General features: G+C 32.0%; 2 protein-coding genes across 2 annotated transcripts; one reads left to right on the top strand and one right to left on the bottom strand.

Annotated features, from left to right (window-relative positions):
- Positions 1-383: 383 nt before the first annotated feature.
- LOC142636945 (serine/threonine/tyrosine-protein kinase HT1) lies at positions 384-4,141 on the top strand. Its single transcript, XM_075811238.1, has 3 exons — positions 384-1,423; positions 2,144-2,599; positions 3,470-4,141. The coding sequence occupies exons 1-3, from the start codon at positions 1,010-1,012 to the stop codon at positions 3,719-3,721; spliced, it is 1,122 nt and encodes a 373-aa protein (XP_075667353.1). The 5' UTR covers positions 384-1,009; the 3' UTR covers positions 3,722-4,141.
- Positions 4,142-10,762: 6,621 nt separating this feature from the next.
- On the bottom strand, positions 10,763-11,824 carry LOC142634129 (uncharacterized). Its single transcript, XM_075808405.1, has one exon. It carries the CDS (start codon positions 11,694-11,696, stop codon positions 11,028-11,030), a length of 669 nt encoding a protein of 222 aa, XP_075664520.1. The 5' UTR covers positions 11,697-11,824; the 3' UTR covers positions 10,763-11,027.
- Between the last annotated feature and the right edge of the window lie 7,403 nt (positions 11,825-19,227).

Here is a 19,227-nt window from a genome sequence, read left to right as displayed (position 1 = left end):
AAGATTAAAGAGTCGTGATAGCCCTTTTGCTTTTTACTCATCAAACCAACGTACCAATTTACATCATGCATGCAGTGCTTGACAACTAGAATCATGCTCTACATCACTTAGATCGGATGCCTACCGATTTGCCAGGTGTCAACTATTCCTAAGTCCATGGGTACATGCCACTTGTATGACTTTATATTTGTAGTGTGAAAATGTTTGTTTTACCGTTAAAAAGCAGGGGATGTATCAAATATGCTAAGTTTCCTAAGTACTGCAAAGCTGACTTGACAAAATTAAATCTACGATCCTTTGCTTTGCCACTGTGGCCACTTAGCATTGATGATGCAAAAAAGAAACACAAACAGAAACAAGAAACAGAAGGAGTTTGATTCAGTTTAGAGAAAAGCGCTCACTCTCTCTCTCTCAAAAAGTTTCAACCTTTTGAACCAAGTAATCACGGGACACCCCTGAAATCTCTGCCTTTGAATTCATCTTTCTGCTGCCAAAAGACCTGATCCTCATTGATCCTATTAGAGCCAACCGTGAAAATCTGCGTCCTCTTCTTTCTTTCTCTGCAAAACCATCATTTTTTTCATGAAACCATGAGACCCCACTATCTTTCTCTCTTTGTTTTTTGTTCCCACATAGATTTTCAGGAAGTTACCATTGATTCTTTACTGCTTTAGTATAGAAATGTACAAATGTTTGCCATCAAAGACTGTCAGTTGGTCTTACTGCTATGGTCTATCTCTGAAAAACTTGATGGGTAGTCTTTGATTTCATATTTCTATTTTATTTTGGATAATTCATGAAATCCCAAATTTCTTTTTCATTTCTATTTAGAACCCATGTTTCTCAATCAGTTCATGCACTTCCTCAAATCAATTCACACTTTCAGAAGGAAAATTCTTATTCCTTTTGACTGTTTGCTTTTATACTATAGTAATTATTCTCTATAATTTTCACATAGACATTTCATATTATTGAGGCTTTTGAGAAGCTTACTATAAGAGATTCTTCAATGGCAATCTCTTGTTTCCACGTGCCTAGCCTTCGAAAGTCGAAGAGCAAAGCTATGTCAACCCCTTCTTCGTCCAAGACCAAGTTGAATTCTGAGATGGAAAGCATGGAAAGGAAGAGATTTGATAGCTTGGATTCATGGTCTATGATATTGGACTCTGAGAATGTGGAGACTTGGGAGTTAGCAAAGGAGGATCAGGAGGAATGGACCGCAGATCTTTCACAGTTGTTTATTGGTAACAAGTTTGCATCAGGAGCTCATAGTAGGATTTACCGTGGAATTTACAAGCAGAGAGCTGTGGCTGTTAAAATGGTTAGAATCCCAAACCAGGAGGACACTAGAGCCTTTTTGGAGCAGCAGTTTAAGTCTGAAGTTGCCTTGCTTTCACGTCTCTTCCATCCGAATATAGTGCAGGTAAGGTTTCATTCTCAAATTGAACAAGTAATTTTATTACTATTCATTGTTATCATCATCGTCATTATTTTTAGTTTGGTGTATCTATTCTCATAACTTTATTTTTCTTTTTTCGTTTTCAAATGACATATATATGAAAGAGAGGAAAACAGTGTTGTCCTATGATTGCTTATAATTCAATTTACTCTATGCAGCAGAACTTGCCACATATACTGTACATCTATGAAATTGCTTATCAAGTTCTGTTAAGTTCAATATGGTTGTTGCAAAGACTAAATGAAGAATTGAAACTGAATAGTTTCCTCTTAAGGCCAATTCCAAGTGAAATCATCCTTTGTTATCTTTGATCATTATGGCCACGGTTATATATATGGTATGCTGGATTTTAGCTTCACTTAAAAGTCAATTACTTGTTCCTCTTCAATATTCTCAGAGAGAACATATATAGTTGGATCCAAAATTTTCAAAAGGTACATCAAAGTGCATTAAAACCTAAAATTTTCATCAAATTTCCAGAGTTTGTGTGAGTCTATTTAGTAATAGATCTAGGATGAACAATGGAAGCAAATTGGGTCAGTTTTACATATATTAAAAGAATGTTACACTTACACATGATTGAAAAATGTCCTTTCATTCAACATGTTCCTTCTTTTGTAATGAAGGGCTTTTTGAACTTAGGAGCCTCATATTGCCAAATTGGTTAATTCGTCTTCTTTGCAGTTTATTGCAGCTTGCCAAAAGCCTCCTGTTTACTGTATCATCACTGAATACATGTCACAAGGAACTTTGAGGATGTACCTTAACAAGAAAGAGCCATACTCTCTTTCAATAGAAACAATACTGAGGTTAGCTCTTGACATATCCCGAGGAATGGAATATCTTCATTCACAAGGGGTGATTCATAGAGATCTCAAATCAAATAACTTGCTTCTTAATGATGAAATGAGGGTTAAAGTAGCAGATTTTGGTACATCATGTCTTGAAACACAGAGCCAGGAAACTAAGGGAAACAAGGGGACTTACCGTTGGATGGCACCTGAGATGATCAAGGAGAAACCTTATACTCGAAAAGTTGATGTGTATAGTTTTGGGATTGTGCTATGGGAGTTAACAACAGCTTTGCTTCCCTTTCAAGGAATGACGCCGGTGCAGGCTGCCTTTGCTGTGGCTGATAAGGTCAGATAGTTATATCTAATGCAAATCATTCCTTATAGTTTTATATAAGAATTTTCACTCTTCCTTTCTTACAATGTCATACTTTTCTTTCCTTGTATTTCTGATGTCTTTCTTTAACTACTCCTATTTAGTTTTAAGTTTCTCTTAACTTTGGATTTCTGAGCTTCCCTCTTGGTTGACCATAAGTACATTCTATCAATCGCATAGTGGTGCTCATAAACCATGATTATATAATTGCCTTGGGATAAGTCAATTGGCATAATAGAAGTCCTCTGGACAACATCCAATTAGCTCAATTCATACTTTTGTTGAATCTATTGAAGTAAAACCAACAGAAAAAAAAATTCATAATCATTACTGTGTTTTCTCTTTTATATAGACTAAGTGCACACACAAACACATAGTTCAGTTACTCTGCCACATCTACTAATCTGTTTGCCTGCAAAGGTCATCTGCTGGCTGTGATATGCCTATACATTTACATTAACAGAATGAAGAAGAAAAATCCACATGGAATATCTAATATGCATAGCTAATCATGTTACTATATCTACTGGAGTTTGAGAATTTCCAGGATGAAAGTGCACTGCTCCCCTCTCTTGCTTGAGGACCCTTTGCCAGCCCAATATTTATTTATATGGCTCTTCTGGCCTAAATTTTCGTCATAAGGAGGCATAGAAATTACACATAGGACTTGAATGTCCTATTATTTAAAACAAATATGCATAAAGTTACATGTTCAATCAGACATATACTAGAGAGGATCATGATGTGTGTCCAAATTTGATATAGTTGTTAGTACCTCAGTGACAATGGTTCATGAGACAACTTGATGCTAATTTTATTTATCACATATAAATTTACTGGCAGAATGAACGTCCTCCTCTCCCAGCTAGTTGTCAGCCTGCACTCGCACACCTCATAAAGCGCTGCTGGGCAGCAAACCCCTCAAAGCGGCCAGATTTCAGTGATATTGTCTCTGCTTTGGAGAAGTATGATGAATGTGTCAAGGAAGGCCTTCCACTTACTCACCACTCAGGGCTGGTCAGCCGAAATGCCATTCTTGAATGCTTGAAAGGCTGTGTATCAATGAGCAGCTCTTCCATACCTGTAAATGCCTAACTCCATTAGAAGGTATTGTTGTTATCTGTATTAAGGTCATCATATTAGCAGATTAAATTGTCCATTATAATTTGCACATATTTAATGTTCTTTTCAACCAGTTGTTGTTACTGTAATTGGAGAGTACAAGGTTGGTGTTTCACAGTAGGCATATCAATCTACTCCACAAAAAGTGATTTGGATTTTGGACCAACAACTTGGTAGCTCAATAAGTTGATTATATGTGCTGATTTAGACTAAGAATATGATGAATTAAATTAGAAGACAAAGAAAGAGTAAATATGCTCATCTATCCAAAAATTTAAAAAGAAAGAAAGAATAAAGAAGTAAAAATGTTGTATTGAGATACCATCTTTCATCACCCAAGTAGAAGCTACCAAGTAGTGGGTTCAATTCTTGTTGGTATGCCTTAATCTTATTAGGATGCAGAAGAATAGTTTTGATTCCTTGTTTTAGTTATTGCAATGTATAAATGATATTAATGATCTAAATATTTGATTGATTTGATGCCTGATCCATGTTTATTTTACTTTGTTTTAGTAAGTTTTGTATTTGGTTTTGGTCTTAATAAATTGTTGTCTAAGGTATGATTTATACATTGGGAAAATTTGCTTAAAAGTTCGCCTAGACAAGAAGATATTCTGACTGAATGGCAAGACCTCCTACCACTCCAACATGAATTATCCATACAGAGACCAATATGTTAAATTGAGGACCCCCAATAGGCCCAAGTCCAACCCACTATCATTTTTCTTATGTTAGAGCTAGCTCTATTTGTTAATATGTTGTCTCCCATGAAGACCAAGTGTTTCAAAATTTAATGATAGGTCAAAAGAAATCTGCACCTAAAGGTGCTATTGGTCCAAGATATTAGTGTTTGTTTGTCACCCAACTTTCAGCTTTTCTTCTCAATTAATAATAATAATAACAACAACAACAACAAAATAGTTTTTATATATTTTTTTATAATTTTTAAGTTAGCTTATAACTTTTGATCACTCATTTAATATATATATATATATATATATATATATATATATATTTATATATTGATAAATACTATACAAATAAAGTACTAAAAACTAGATACCTAGACGGACGATAAATTTTCATATGTAATATATTAATAAGATCAAATTAACTCCAAATAGTTGGTTTAATGGTTTTTAAGATCTCATGATATTTATGAGATTTTGAATTCGAAACCTGTTGACAATACCTCGAAGCTACCTAGTTTGAAACTTGTTGACAAAACCTCGAAGCTACCTCCATGAATTTTCTCCTTGTAAGTCAAACTTGTTACTGCCTTCTTGCAACTTTCTTTTTCTATTATTTTTTTGTGTAAAAAGAGGAAAATGTGCTTCTACGAACTTTCTCATGCAAATGGTCTACTAATTGAAATAGTTTAGATAGTTTACTTTAGACTTGTCATGAAATTGACCAATGGATCGAATGGATGAAACACTTGTTCTTGATACTGGACTTAAAAGTCGAGAGTTAAGCACTTGTTTGTATAGGAAATTAACAAAACAAGAGCTCGTCTTATGACCAAGTAAAAAGGCCACGAGGCAAAGTCAAATACGTGTTGATATTGACTATCTCTCTCTCAGTCCCTGTCACATACTTTAACGTGAACTTAGAGTTTAGAAGTTAAAAGTAGCAGCAAAAGCTACAGTGATTTTTTGTTATAATGGCTAGCTTTTTCCTTAGTTGGATAGGTTTCGACGATCTAGCATGAATTATTATTTTTTTTTTTTTTTAAAGATTCGTTGACCCGTTCCTCCTATTACTATTCATGGGTATATTTGACCCATTCCTACTTTCATGGGTATTTTTGCCTAGTGTGGGTGTATCTGCTCAAGTCAATTTCGACTTGTGAATTTAAATAGCACGAAGAACTAATTGACTCTATAATTTAAGAAAAATGCTAATGAATGTCCTTAGGGTATTGGTTAATAATCTATTTTAAAAAAAATTTATTGGAAAAAAAAAATTAATGTTTTGAAAGTTTTTTTCATTTCCCATAAAAGTGATGTCAAAACTTTCTTAAAACGGATTCTTAACCAATGCCTAGGGCATTCGTTAGCATGACTCATAATTTAATTGATTCTGGTTAAAAGTTTTGAGGAAATAAGGAGAAAAACCAAAAAAAAAAAAAATCTCCACACTCCCATTTAGGCTTTGGACCTTTGCATATCCATTTTTCTTTAAATTAAGTTTTAGCTTGTAGTGAGCCTAATCAACATTTTTGAAGCACCAAAAATTTTGTAGTTCACTGGTTTTACTTCTACCTATAGACAGGAATCAGGGAGTCGAGAGGGGGCATTTGTCCTCCTAGCCCACCAAAAGAACATATATAAAAAGCTAGTTTGTAGCCTGCAGTTTTACACCTCTTATTTATTAATTAAAATTTGATTTTTTTTTTTTGTATTTTCGGTGAATTCTTTCATGTATTTGTTGTTCATATATTAATTATTTTTTATACTTATAATAAATGCTTTTATATGAAAATTTTCATTCATAAAAAGAAAGAAAAAAAAAACCTTACCTATTTTATTAATGTCTTTTTAAGATTCAAGACTTATATAAAATAAAATAAAGGTAGGAATAAAAAAAGGAAAATAATGAAGTTAGAATTTTAACATTCCATAAAATAAATAAAAATTTAAAAGGATCTTACATTCTGATTGTAACAATTTATTTAATAAAATTTTTCGTAATAAGCAATTACAATTTTGGGATAATCACATAATAACATAAATTTACGTAAATTTATATTTCATGTCAATTTATTCATAAATGGAATTTTAACTTGGAAAAAAAAGGCTTATTCATGGAAAAATAAATAAAGTCTTGAGGATAAACAAATATGTTATCATTTTGTGGATATTTGTTGTAACAAATATGTTACATTAATATACACATGAATGGCTTTTTATATTTCATATTGATCATAGGTACTATATAGGTACTATATATATGTTCAAGTGTATATATGTTTATGTGTATATATTTTGCCTCCCCTTGAAGTCAAATCCTATTTGGGAAGAGGGGGGGGGGGGGGGGGAGTTTCGGTATACTTTATTTTATTTTATTTTTTTATGAAAACTTGTTTATAAGCTTGATTGAACTTTTGAAACACTGAACTTGTTAGTTAGATTAAATATGTAATTATATATATATATATATAAATCCTATTACTATTAATATAGCTACTTAGTGATTAGCATAACCTCTCCAAAGCTTATTCAATATTTTATCAAGACCCACTAATGTTTATGGTTATTAGTTAGGCAATTACGCGTATAATATAATCAAACTTCGATCATGGAGTCTTGTAAGCATGACTTGTTAAGCAACAAAACCCCTAAAATAAGCTTGAGCTTGATAGTGTTCTTTTAACAAACCAAAAAGGGCTTAATTGAGCGAATTTCTTTAATAAGCTAAACTTTGGGTTTATCCAATTTTAAAGCTTTTAATTCATCTTGTTTCCCCACAACTTGCATTCCCTTAATGCCCATTAATTAAAGCTCTCCCTCTCTGTCTTCCCGTATTGTGACAAGCAAAAGATTGAGCACCAAAAGAGATATTATTGGAAAAAGAAAAGAAAAGAGAAATTGTAAATAATATTGGGGAATCAATGAACCATAATGTATGTATCAATGTGTTCTAGATAGGGTGATTTATTTCGCAGGGGAATATGTGCTAAGACTACCGAGACTTGGGCCCATTGTCCCCCTCTTTCTTTCTTTATTGGCTAAATTCAAAGTAGGCAGATTCGCATTCCAAAGATACCCTTGTCAATTTAGTATAGCTTTTAATAATAAAGGGTGCAAGTAGATAAAGACATGGGTGCAAAATTTCATAAACATATAAAATTAACTATTATGTTCCTTCTTGACTACTTCCTAAAAAAAAAAAAAAAAAAAAAATCCTTCTTGACCCAGAAAAACCCATAAGCCATTAGTTTTTTTTTTTTTTTTTAGAATACTAAATTTTTTTTAACACACATATAAGGAAATGTGAGAAAGTCTTAAAGAATTGACAGTAGTGTGTATTCAAAAGGACCTAACTCTTAGATAATAACCCATTAGCTTGGATGAACTAAATTTTGAATTAAGGTCTAATTAAATGACCGTTTGAAAAAAAAATTATGAGAAATCATGGTTACAAAACAAAATTTTGAGTTTTAAAAATACTTTTTTAATTTTCCAAAACGTCTAACCAAATAGACCTTTGTTCTCTGGATATTACCAATTTTGATCCTGAAAAACAAATAGACATCCATTAATGCATGTCGTTGGTGGCTATATATGTAGATGATAAAAGTAGAAGACAAATATTCAACCAAAAAAAGGAAGTAAAAGACAATATAAGTATTGATAAGAACTAAGAACTATGCAACTTCTCGTGGAGTTCTAAAAGGTGTAATACTAATGCTCATGAAAGCAGCACAATTAGCACGCGCTCAAAGGTGATTCATTATTGATTGTATCGCTTAGAATGGGGCTAGAGTTTGAACAAAATATAATAATATTTATGATATTTGGGTAATTCTAACTTTAATCAAAGTTTGAAGTTGGATTTAGTGACACATCACATGCATGGATTTAGAGATGAGATTTTTTTAGACAACTCTCCACCTAATACATAGTTAACCAAACAAAATTAGCAATTTACAATCTTCGTAGATTCACTTGATTATTAATTGCATTATTTGTGAAGATAAAAGTAATTATTTCTATGTTAGACGTAATTTACACATATGTTTGGTAACTTTAAGTGTTTTTTTAATTTTTTTTGAGCCCAACTTTTAAGTTTTTATGTAATGAATGTTTGAAAATTCTCTCCACTACTTTTTCATCAATATGAGTCATCCCTCAAAATGCGTCCAAATGTCCCATTAAGAAAAAAAGCACCGTTTTTTTATTTGAAAAGGTGAGTTGAAATTCATAAAGTAAGACTTGATTAACCAAAGCTCTAGATTAGCCAAAAATTAAAAGACAAAAGTAACCATTGCTCTAACAAAACCTATCATCACCATCCATTAACTTAGACTCATTAAGTGGGTTGTATGTTGGGTTGGGAGGGAGTGGTGTTAAACTTTGCTCTATACCACAAAAAAGAGTTCAAATCTTCTGGGACAGAAGATTTGGACTCCACAAAAAAGCATAGAGAAGTAAAGAGGAACAAGTAAGAACCTATCATCAACATCAAAATCGATTCATTGGGTTGGTGTATGGGGTTTAAAGCTCAACATCAAAATCGACTCATTGGATTGGTGTATGGGGTTTAAAGCTTTTCTCTATACCCCGCACAACACAAACAACTAATCAAAATTACTCTCTATAAAGTAACACTAATATTACAACAACACTTGATAAGGGACAAATTATTATTAATTTTTATATAAATTTATAATTGATGTCATTTTTATCATGTGTCATTAATAACTTGCCAATTTAATGGTTATAAAAAAAATCAAGAAAAATTTGCATTTTGTATACATTTTAATGTGAGTTTGAGAAGGGGTTATAAGTTAACTTTTTACTTATTTTATGTATTGTTTATAGATCTCATTTTACTTTTTGTCACATGCTCACAGCCTTAGTTCAAATAAACTAACTTTCATATTTTTGAAAATAAGCTTATTTTTAACTTTTTTTTTATCCACCTTATAACGATAAATAAACTGCTGAAAATAAGCAATTATACAGATAAGCTAAAAAAATAAGCAATTTTCAATCCGATACTAACCAAGTGTCTTTTAATGGTTAATTATCGGACAAAAAAAGTATTTTAATATTTTGTGTACACAAAAAAAATATTTGTGTGTTGATTTTGTTTTTTTTATGGGGGGGCAGAGAGAGATAATTTGGTTCAAAAATAATGGTTTGATTTAAGCCAATAATGGAAGGAACAAATGACCTTAGGGAATAACGAAAAGAAAGTTTGGACTCAAGTAATTAGTGGGGACTTTTTTTTGGGGCTCCCCTTTGCTTTAATCGAGGCCTTGCTTTAACCGAACCCCGTCAATTGCGACACCAACTTATATCTTATCACTTTTTTTTTTCAATGACCACTATACCCTCCTTTTCCACAAGTACCCAAAGTACCACTCGTACAAAACGAGAAACAGTGGATCCCACTATATGAACCACAAGGCTATTAACGTAAAAGTAGGTAGCCCCATGCATTGTCTGAGAATTTTCAGCATTTAAGACAAAATATGGGGACCATTTTGAAACTATTCAAATTAGGACCGTGTAAAAGCTAAGCCAAAGAATACTAACAAAACGACGCCGTTTTGTGTCTATTAAATAACGAAACTGCGCCGATTTTTCTACCTAATTTGTACCTGAACACTTCTGTAAAATTGACCCTTTCCATGAAAGGTAAATTTTACCAAGGACGACCACCACACCCAAAAAAAAAAAAAAAACATTTTCATTTTCCATCTTTATTGGAAAAAAAAAATTTCATTAAATACCTTGATTTTCATTTTCATTTTATTGTATCATCTTTTCCACCTTCAAAATTGATCCAAATAATGAAACCAAACCATACTTTCAATTAATAAAAATTCATCTTTGACCCAATTTTTTGGAAAACACAATTTTTTTTTTTTACTTAGGAACAAAGTTTTCAAGTAATTGAGTACCAACCTGAACCCAACAGGGAATGAAACTGAGAAAGAAACATAGGGAAAGTGATCATTCAACTAAAAATGTTTGCATATTTGTTAACAAAGTAATTTTATTCAAGTAATTGAGTACCAGTGTACCACCCTGAAGCGAACCCAACAGAGTTTGAAACTGAGAAAGAAAGTGATCATTCAACTAAAAAAATTGAATACTTGATTGTATTACTCCCCAAAAGCAAAAACCAAAAAAACCCATTTATAGTTAAAATTTCCAAATCTCATTCATGCATAGAAAATTAACCAGCTTTGCTCATACCTACTAATTACAAGTTACAACCCTAACATGTATGTATACACAGAGAGATTAAGATAGAAAATAAACCACAAAGACCCCAAAATAACAGGAACACCAATATTGGTGTCTTATGAAGTTATAATTCAAAGGAGAAAAATAATAAAAAACCAACTCATGTTGATTCAAAATTACACCACCCCATTTTTACATTGCAAGGGTAATATACAAAAAGACCCAAAAAAGAAAAAGAGGAAAAAAAGAGAGAGAGAGAGAATTGAATTTATAGAGGAAAAGAAAAAAAGAACTGAACCCACCTCTTACTCTTAATTTTCTTTTCCTTCACTTTCCTTCATTTTTCTCTCTCAGATTCATTGATTCCAAACACCCCAAATCCTCTCCCCAATAAAACTCACAAGCCTTCTGACAGACCCTTTATCCAACCCTTCCTCTCCATCACCTCCACCACCCACAAAACCTTCGCCACCATTATTATTTTTATTATTATTACCACCCTCATGATGAGCACCCACCGAGTCCGACTCGCTCGACTCGTTCTTACCCGAACGCGATTCCGACCGCTTCAACTCGCTCGACCCACTATTACACCCTCTCTTACTATTCCTCCTCTCCTTCCTATTCCCTTTGCCGCTCTTGCTCTGAGCCAACTCGGCCTCGAACGCATCGATGATTTCGTGAATCAGTTGGCGATTCGGCGACTCGTCCCATCTGACCCAGTAACTCGTGTAGCAACGGAAACAGTTACAGTTAAACTGCGGCGGGTGATCGGAGCTCAAACTGCCACGTTTAGCGACAACCCTGTTACGCTGCTGCTGTTGCTGTTGAGGAGAGCCGTTAAAGTTAACGGTGACGGAGGAGTAGTTGGAGCAAGAGGAAGAGAGAAGATAAGCGAGGACTTCACGGTCTTCAGGCGAAAGAGCCACCGTTAAGGTTAGTATGGTGGCGGGAAGGAAGGACAGGTGGTCGGAGATGATTGGTGGTGACGGATGAACTGTGCATCTGCGATACAGTTTCTTCATGGTCAAAAACAAAACAAAACAAAAAATATAGGACAAAACTCAAAAGCTAGGTTTTTCAGACAGAGAGAAACAAAGACCAAAAAGAATGAGAGAGAGAGAGAGAGCGTTCTTTAGGTTTTGGACTTTGAAAGTTTGATGAGGTCTTTTTAAGGTTATATTTATTTATTTGTGTGTGTGTGTGTGTGTGTGTGTGAGCATCGAAGTTGGTGACGTGTTTTAACCCAAAATAAAAAAAGAAGTTGGTGACGTGTAAGAAGGGGAAATTTCACGTGTGACGCAGGGAATAGTGGCAGATGGTACAGTCTCAGAGTGAGTGAATATTATTGCAAGTGATTGAAGTGGGACCAACTTTCGATGATATCTGATCGCCTGATAGGGTAGGGTCACTCTTTTTAGCAAAAAAAACATAGAGTTCACTCTTGCTTTCTCGAGGCCTCACAATTTAAGCACGAAGAGCATTTACAGCAGCGTAGCTAAATAGTTATATAATTATTATAGTCACACTAAAACATAAAAAAAATAGCTGCAGCAATAGAGTTATAGCAAAAAAAGTTTGCTTCTAAGCTATAATGCATATCTAAAGATAGACGTGCACTGTAGCTAAAAGGTAAAAAAAAATTATTTTATTAAATTTCTCTCCCTTTTTTCATTTAAAAAATATTTTCTCTTTCTTTCTTTTTCTTTCTCTCTCCGGCTTCTCTTCTTTCTTCCTTTTTCCTTCTCATTTTTTTTCTTCGCCGATCTGTTCTGGATCTTCATCTTCATCGCCGATCTGTTCTGGGTTTGTCTTCATCGCCAATCTTCATCTTCATCTTCATCGTCGATCTTCATCTTCATCGCCCACATTATCGTCCCACGCCGCCGACCCATCTCGCGGAGTCCTCCATCTCACCACCGATCCAAGCTCCATTGCCAACCTAAGCTTCATTGTCGATCCAAGCTCCACTGGCACCGCCTTTATCGAACTCAAGAGCCGCGGATTTCGTGGGTTTCTCTAGGTTTTGTGTGGTGGTTTTTGACTAATTTGGATTTTTGGCAATGGTTGTGGGTGGTTGTTTTTGGCTTGCTAGTTGTTGTTGGGCGGTTGTGGGCGGTTGTTCTTGGTTGGCAGTGGTGGTGGATCGGTTTGTTTTTTTTTTTTTTTTGTAGTGGGATGTATTATTTTATTGTAGTAGATATATTATCTTATTGTGATGTTTGTATTATTTTATTGTGTTGAAAGCTAAAATAGATCCACTGCTGCAGTATGTGAAAAGGTAAAATAGATAAAGTAACTTGTGTATGTACCCCTTTTTTTTCATTGCTCTCTACATCTCAGTTTAGAAAAAAAAAATTCTAATAGAGCATTTATTAATAAATTATTTTTAAAAATATTATAAAAAAATGAAAAACAAACTTAACTCTTTTTATTTTTTTTTAAATTTTCCATTAAACCTTTCTCAATTATTAATAATAGGATTTTGTTAATATGTGTTCTAAGGGCACACAATAATTAATTATTTTTGGAAATATTTTCTCGAGAATTGAAAAAGTATTGACAGTTTTTTTAATTCCCGAAAAAATGTTTCAAAAAATAGATAATTTAATGTGTGCCCTAAGGGCACTCATTAACCGGACCCTTATTAATAATTTGCCAATTTGACAATTGTGAAAATTTTGGTGCCTTCGAATCTATTGGTATTTAACTTATGAGTTTTTTTTTTGTTTTTTTTATTTTTTATGACCACACTATTTATCATAATATATTGAAAATTTTCACAACAAATCATACATAGTAAGTTGTTATATGTTTTAATTTGAATTTACAACTTAAATTACTTTTTTATTCACCCGTAAGAATCAATAACAACCTACTGTTTAGAATTTATTGTGAAATTATTATAACAATATTGTAAACAAAACATTTCTCTTTATTAAAATTCTAAACGGTAAGCAGTAATCAATCACTTATGCATGAATCTCATACATGAACCCATCCCCTTTTTTCAACCCTAAACTTTCTCTTGATTTATTATAATATTTTTTGTTTTGTTTTATTTGGGTATGAGTACTAGTACTTCACTGACCCTCTTTATACGTTTTGGACTTTAGGGTTGGTGAAAGAGGGGATTGGTGGTCGGGATTTGATATGATAGTCAAGCTTGGCTTGTGTTAGGTGCCATAAGCCAGAGATGCACCTCTACTGGCTTTGTTTTTCTTGACTTGTTCCTTTGAAAGCACAATCTGGCCTCGAAAACGATTTTTTTTCAAACTACATAGCACTCTAACAATGGGTGATTTCAGTTTTGTGTCAATTTTATTTTTCAAATTTTAAAATCTAATCAATTTGTATTGATAAAAATTAAAATAGAAATGATTTTAAAATTTTGATTGGCTTTAATTTTAATTGTTCAAGGACAAAATTGAAACTAAAACAAAATGTGTTGGGACTAAATTTGTAATTTGGCTAAAAGAGAATATGAGATTTACATGTTTGACATAACCTTCTCTGGATTTAAAAAAAAAAAGAAAAGAAGAAAAGATTGGACTTTTTGATTATGGATTGGGATATTGAATTAAATCCAAATAACAATAGTAATAATTAATTTAAGTTTTGGTCATTTGATTAAATGAATGAGAAAAAAAGATACTTGAAATTTGTTCAAACAAAGAGAGAGAAGGAAGAAGAAAGAGTTGGCAAAACAAATAGAGATGTGAAATTGCAATCAAGTTTGATATAAATGACATCAACTTATCTCCTTTCTAAAATAAAACAAAAAATGGATTTATCCAATATGCCTGGTAGTGGTGGGTTAGAGATTGAAGTGTAAGCCAATTAATCACATTAAGGCTATCTTCTCTCCCTCTCTCTTCCTCTCTCATTCACACAAACCCAAAGGAATATAACATTTGAAAGTTTTAAAATCATGAAAAGTTGATAAATAGTTGACAACTTGAGGGCAAGGATGTTAGATATTAAAGTAATTAATCAGAGAGGGTTAGACAAAGAAATAATAACTGCAGATGAAATTCAAATATCTTATGTTAAAAAAAGACATTAAAAAATAAAAGTAGAAATATAATTGGAGCATGCTAAGTCTACTCTTTTCACTTATAAAGTTATAATATGATTAAGGTTGTTGCTTGGATTTTTGGATGAGTCAAATCCCTTGGTTTATCTTATAGGATATGACCCATTTCCTCCTAATGAAATAGCAAATAGGACTTTACCATTTGGACAAAAAGACCTTGGTCTAGGGTCTCAAGACTAGTTGAGAAGGGTATATCTATATGTACATATGCTTACCTCCAATCTAAATTAAAGAAGGATTACGTGTTGGTTATAAAACCATTCAAGAGTATTTTAAAAGTATGATTTATTAAATTATTTAAACAAATCGCATAACTATTATTCTATTAAATAGTTCATGTTACTAAAAATGCACAAAAATACTCATTTATATGGATAGATATTAAGCCCTTCGCTTGAGAAGAACATGAGAACCGATAACATGATACAATCATAACAAATCCTTAGCATACGAAAATGATGTAATTGCCATATCTTCGAGTGCTAATTTGGATGATTTGTTCATTATGAATTGCTAGTATTTAATTTTTTTTTATCTCTGCTAAAAAATTTAACAGTTTTAATTTGATTATCATGTGCCACTTGGCAGCTAATAATTGCTGTCTCATGCACATGAAAGGTTATTATGGTGTACAAGCTTGCACTAATTACTTGATATAATCACCGCTCAAAGGAGGATTCCCTCTCTAGGTACAAATGATAGAGTTAACTAGCCAAGTCTACATGAAGAGAACCTAATACGGGTGGATTTATTTATTTTATATATTCCAAGTATTATTTCCTTGTGATGTGACACGTGTGGATTTATTATATATATATATATATATTCCTAGTATTATTTACTTGCGATGTAAGGATTGATGAAGGTTCATATATAAGCTCAAAATTTTTTAAATAATTAAAACTAAATTGTAATAATAAATTATAAAATAAGTAAATAATTTTAATAATAAAAATTACTTTAAGTTCTGATTATTTAGAATTTAGACTTTATCAATATTTATTTATTTTAATATTTTGAAATTCTCTTTTTACTTTATTTTAATTTCTTAATATGAGATATGAAATGAGTTTGATCATTCTTATTTGGGTTATATTTAATCTATCCCTTAGTCAGCATAAACAATACTAAACAAAATAGTTCCTTAATACCAATTTTTTCTTAGTGATAGTATAATTAAAAAAATCAACAGATTCACAAATTAAATACATAACCAAAACCGAAAATCAAAATATACACAAAAGAGTTCAAAATTTGAGAATATAAAAAAATAAATAAAAACTTACATAAGAGAATCAATAATTTAAATAGGTGTCCATTGTTTTGCTTCTTTATAGTAAACTTCCTTTTGCATAATATCTTACTCTCAAATTCAGAAATAAAGAACAATAAGTAAAATTAATTTATTAAATTAAAAAATAAGCATAATTTTCATTTTGGAAAAAACAACAACAATATAGGGTGTATTGTGTGAAATTTAATTATAGGGATGACTTATTGGTTAAAATAAATTATATCGAAAAGTCATAGCTAAATAAATATAATTACTGAAAATTTTGATAAAAAACTTTTAGCTGGAGTAGAATTTTAAATTTCTAAAATTTATATGATAAAGATTTATCTAAATTAAATTATTGTTAAATCTTATTACTTAATTAAAAGCTTTTAGCATAATATCCTAATAAATATTAATTTAATAAATGCAACTTGAGGAAAAAAACCAAAAACAAAAGTGAGAATTGTGTGGGATTTAGTTTAGAATTTTGTATAATAGACTTTTAGTTTGAATAGAATTTAAATTTGTTTTAAATTATTGTGTTGTGTGGAATTTAAGTTTATAAATTTTTTATAATACACTTTTATTTTGAATAGAATTTAAATTTGTTAAAATTTAAATGATAAAATTTTACTTAAATTAGACACTTGTTAAATATTATCCCTTAGTTGAGTAAATATATCATAAAAAATATATATAATTAATTTACTCATTAGTAAAAGTTGTTGTGGGAGGAAACTTAGTCTCAGACCCCAAGAAAGAATTGTCTTCTTCGGAAATGGCGTTGAGCCTTAAGGCTCAGGCTTAGACTCAGGCTTATAAGGCATGAGTCGTACACTCATGTCTTAGGCTCAGGCTTATAAGGCATGAGTGAGAAGCGTCTCTCCCTGATGTGGGATTGAGCAAAACCTTGAGGATTAAGGCTCAACGTCATTTTTGAAGAGCACAATTCCTTCTTGGGGTCTGAGTGTACTATTACTATACATGTCACTTGTTGCAACCACAGCTTTTAAGCCAAAATTTTATTATATAGTATCGTATAGTGTAGCGTAAACTTTTTTTCATCCTAAAAAAAGGGAATTTTCAGCTTTTTAAATCCTTAGCTTTTTTTAGGTAGAATAATATCTTTGCTTAGCTTCATTTTTAAACAAAATATACCAATAGAAATAAATTATACCAAAGGGGCTCTAACACGTACAATATGACAAGATTTACACGACTGTCCATGTGTAGCTTCTATAATGAGCCCAAAACTGCAACACAGCCCAACACCAATCAAGACCAGCCCAATAGTGAAGAATAGCCATATGGATAATCATACATATAACTAAAACTAGGATCGAGAACCTAGTGCAAGACAATTAGACAAGTCAATTTACAAATTGTTGTACAAATGGTTAATTGATTAGAGAACCAAATTTTGAGCTTTTCTTGAAACTAGACTTAGAAGAATCCTAGCATAAATACTAGGCAACCATGTTAACATATTGATACTTTTAACATTGATGCAAATTCCTCTACTCTCTCTAGGCTGTGTTCTTCATCCCCTTTTTTCTTCTTTGGAAGATAACTAATGCAAATCAAGTCAATTTCCATAAGACTTCCTTGGACAAATTTATTTTAGTGCCACTTAATTTAATGACAAACTAATGTCACAGTAAAATAGCATCTTCTGTTTTTCTCCACCATCAATTTCAGCCGCCTGAATTTCCCTTAACAAAAGTAATTTAAAATAGCTTTTAGATTTAGGTTCATCATAATATGTGAATTGTGGAGTAACTCGAAATTTTTTAAGTTTCATTATGTAATATGACAACTTGAAAATTAAAGACCAATGCATATAATAGGAATAGTTCCACCCAAGTCTTTAAGAAGAACCTGGAATATTTGTCTTTATCCATGATTCCAAGTACCGCAGCTCTTCGTTGATTATTGAATGGCCAAGACCAGGATATGCCTGTGAATAAAAGATTTTCAAGAGTCCTAAACAAAATCAAGAAAGAATTTAAGAAAATATTGCAATATTAGGATGTATTACCTTGAACTCACAGCTAACACCAACTTCTACAAGGAAAGGAGGACCAGCTTGTCCAGCTTCAAACAATACAATTCTGTCAGCCATTCCATGGGATCACAAAATAGGTGTCTGCACATACATTCAGATTCATAACCAAAACACAGGTAAATTGAAGAGTTATATTGAAATCTAAATATAGAATTAATACAATTTATCTTACAGCCTTCTAACTCAAAGTGTTAGTTTCCAAATGATCCAGATATGCGTCTATGGCAGTGGGGCCTAGTAGTAGATATGACTAGTTGAATCTAAATCAGATGGGCCTATTGATACACATAAAACACCAAGAAAATTCACAAAGGGGATTATCTATAACAGTGAGATGAATTAGCAAATACAATTGGGTGATTCTAGTAAGATCTGCTACTTGGACTAGAATGTGCTAGTAGGGTGCTATGTAGATCCTCAGACGGTCAGACCTAAGTATAGTCTTGCAAACATCAGGCATTGAACTCTGTATACAGAGTTGTTATTGTCAATGCACACAAGTTTTAGTGAACGAGTTTCAAGCAATCCAGCACTATTTAACTGCAACCTATCACCAAATTAAAATCTATGCCACTGCACCATAGTTGATGCACTAGAGAAACTTGTAGATAAGCAATTATTCTCATTACAAATAACAAGATTACATTTGATTTATAAATAAAATGCACAACAGTCCATAACTAAACTAGGAGATGAATATGTCAAGATGAAGGACAGAGTGAGTGTTTCTTTCTTTTTTTTCTTTCTTTTTTTTATTTGATTTTGATATCATGTTAGCAGTATCAAAATCAAATAAGTGTGAGACATATCAATAAAAAATAACTAACCCACTAATAATTGAAAGACATGGGTTAGTGAGTAGTTATTTTTACACACATGTCTCTTATTTATTGAATTTTTATACAGATAGCGTGGTATCATTTGATACAAAATACTTTTTCATTTCTTAGAACCTATTTACTAAAGATAGTATCTACTCACAAAGAAATTCAACTAATTAAGAATGATAACAAATATCGTCACATTCCAACAATAAACAACTAAGTTTTGATAAAACATTTTCACAATATTTAAATTTTCACAATAAATGATGACATATACTACAATTGAAACTCTTTA

Source organism: Castanea sativa, chromosome 5, assembly GCF_040712315.1.
Source record: "Castanea sativa cultivar Marrone di Chiusa Pesio chromosome 5, ASM4071231v1".
NCBI classification, from domain to species: Eukaryota; Viridiplantae; Streptophyta; class Magnoliopsida; order Fagales; family Fagaceae; genus Castanea; species Castanea sativa.
This window is presented reverse-complemented; position numbering and strand designations above follow the sequence as displayed.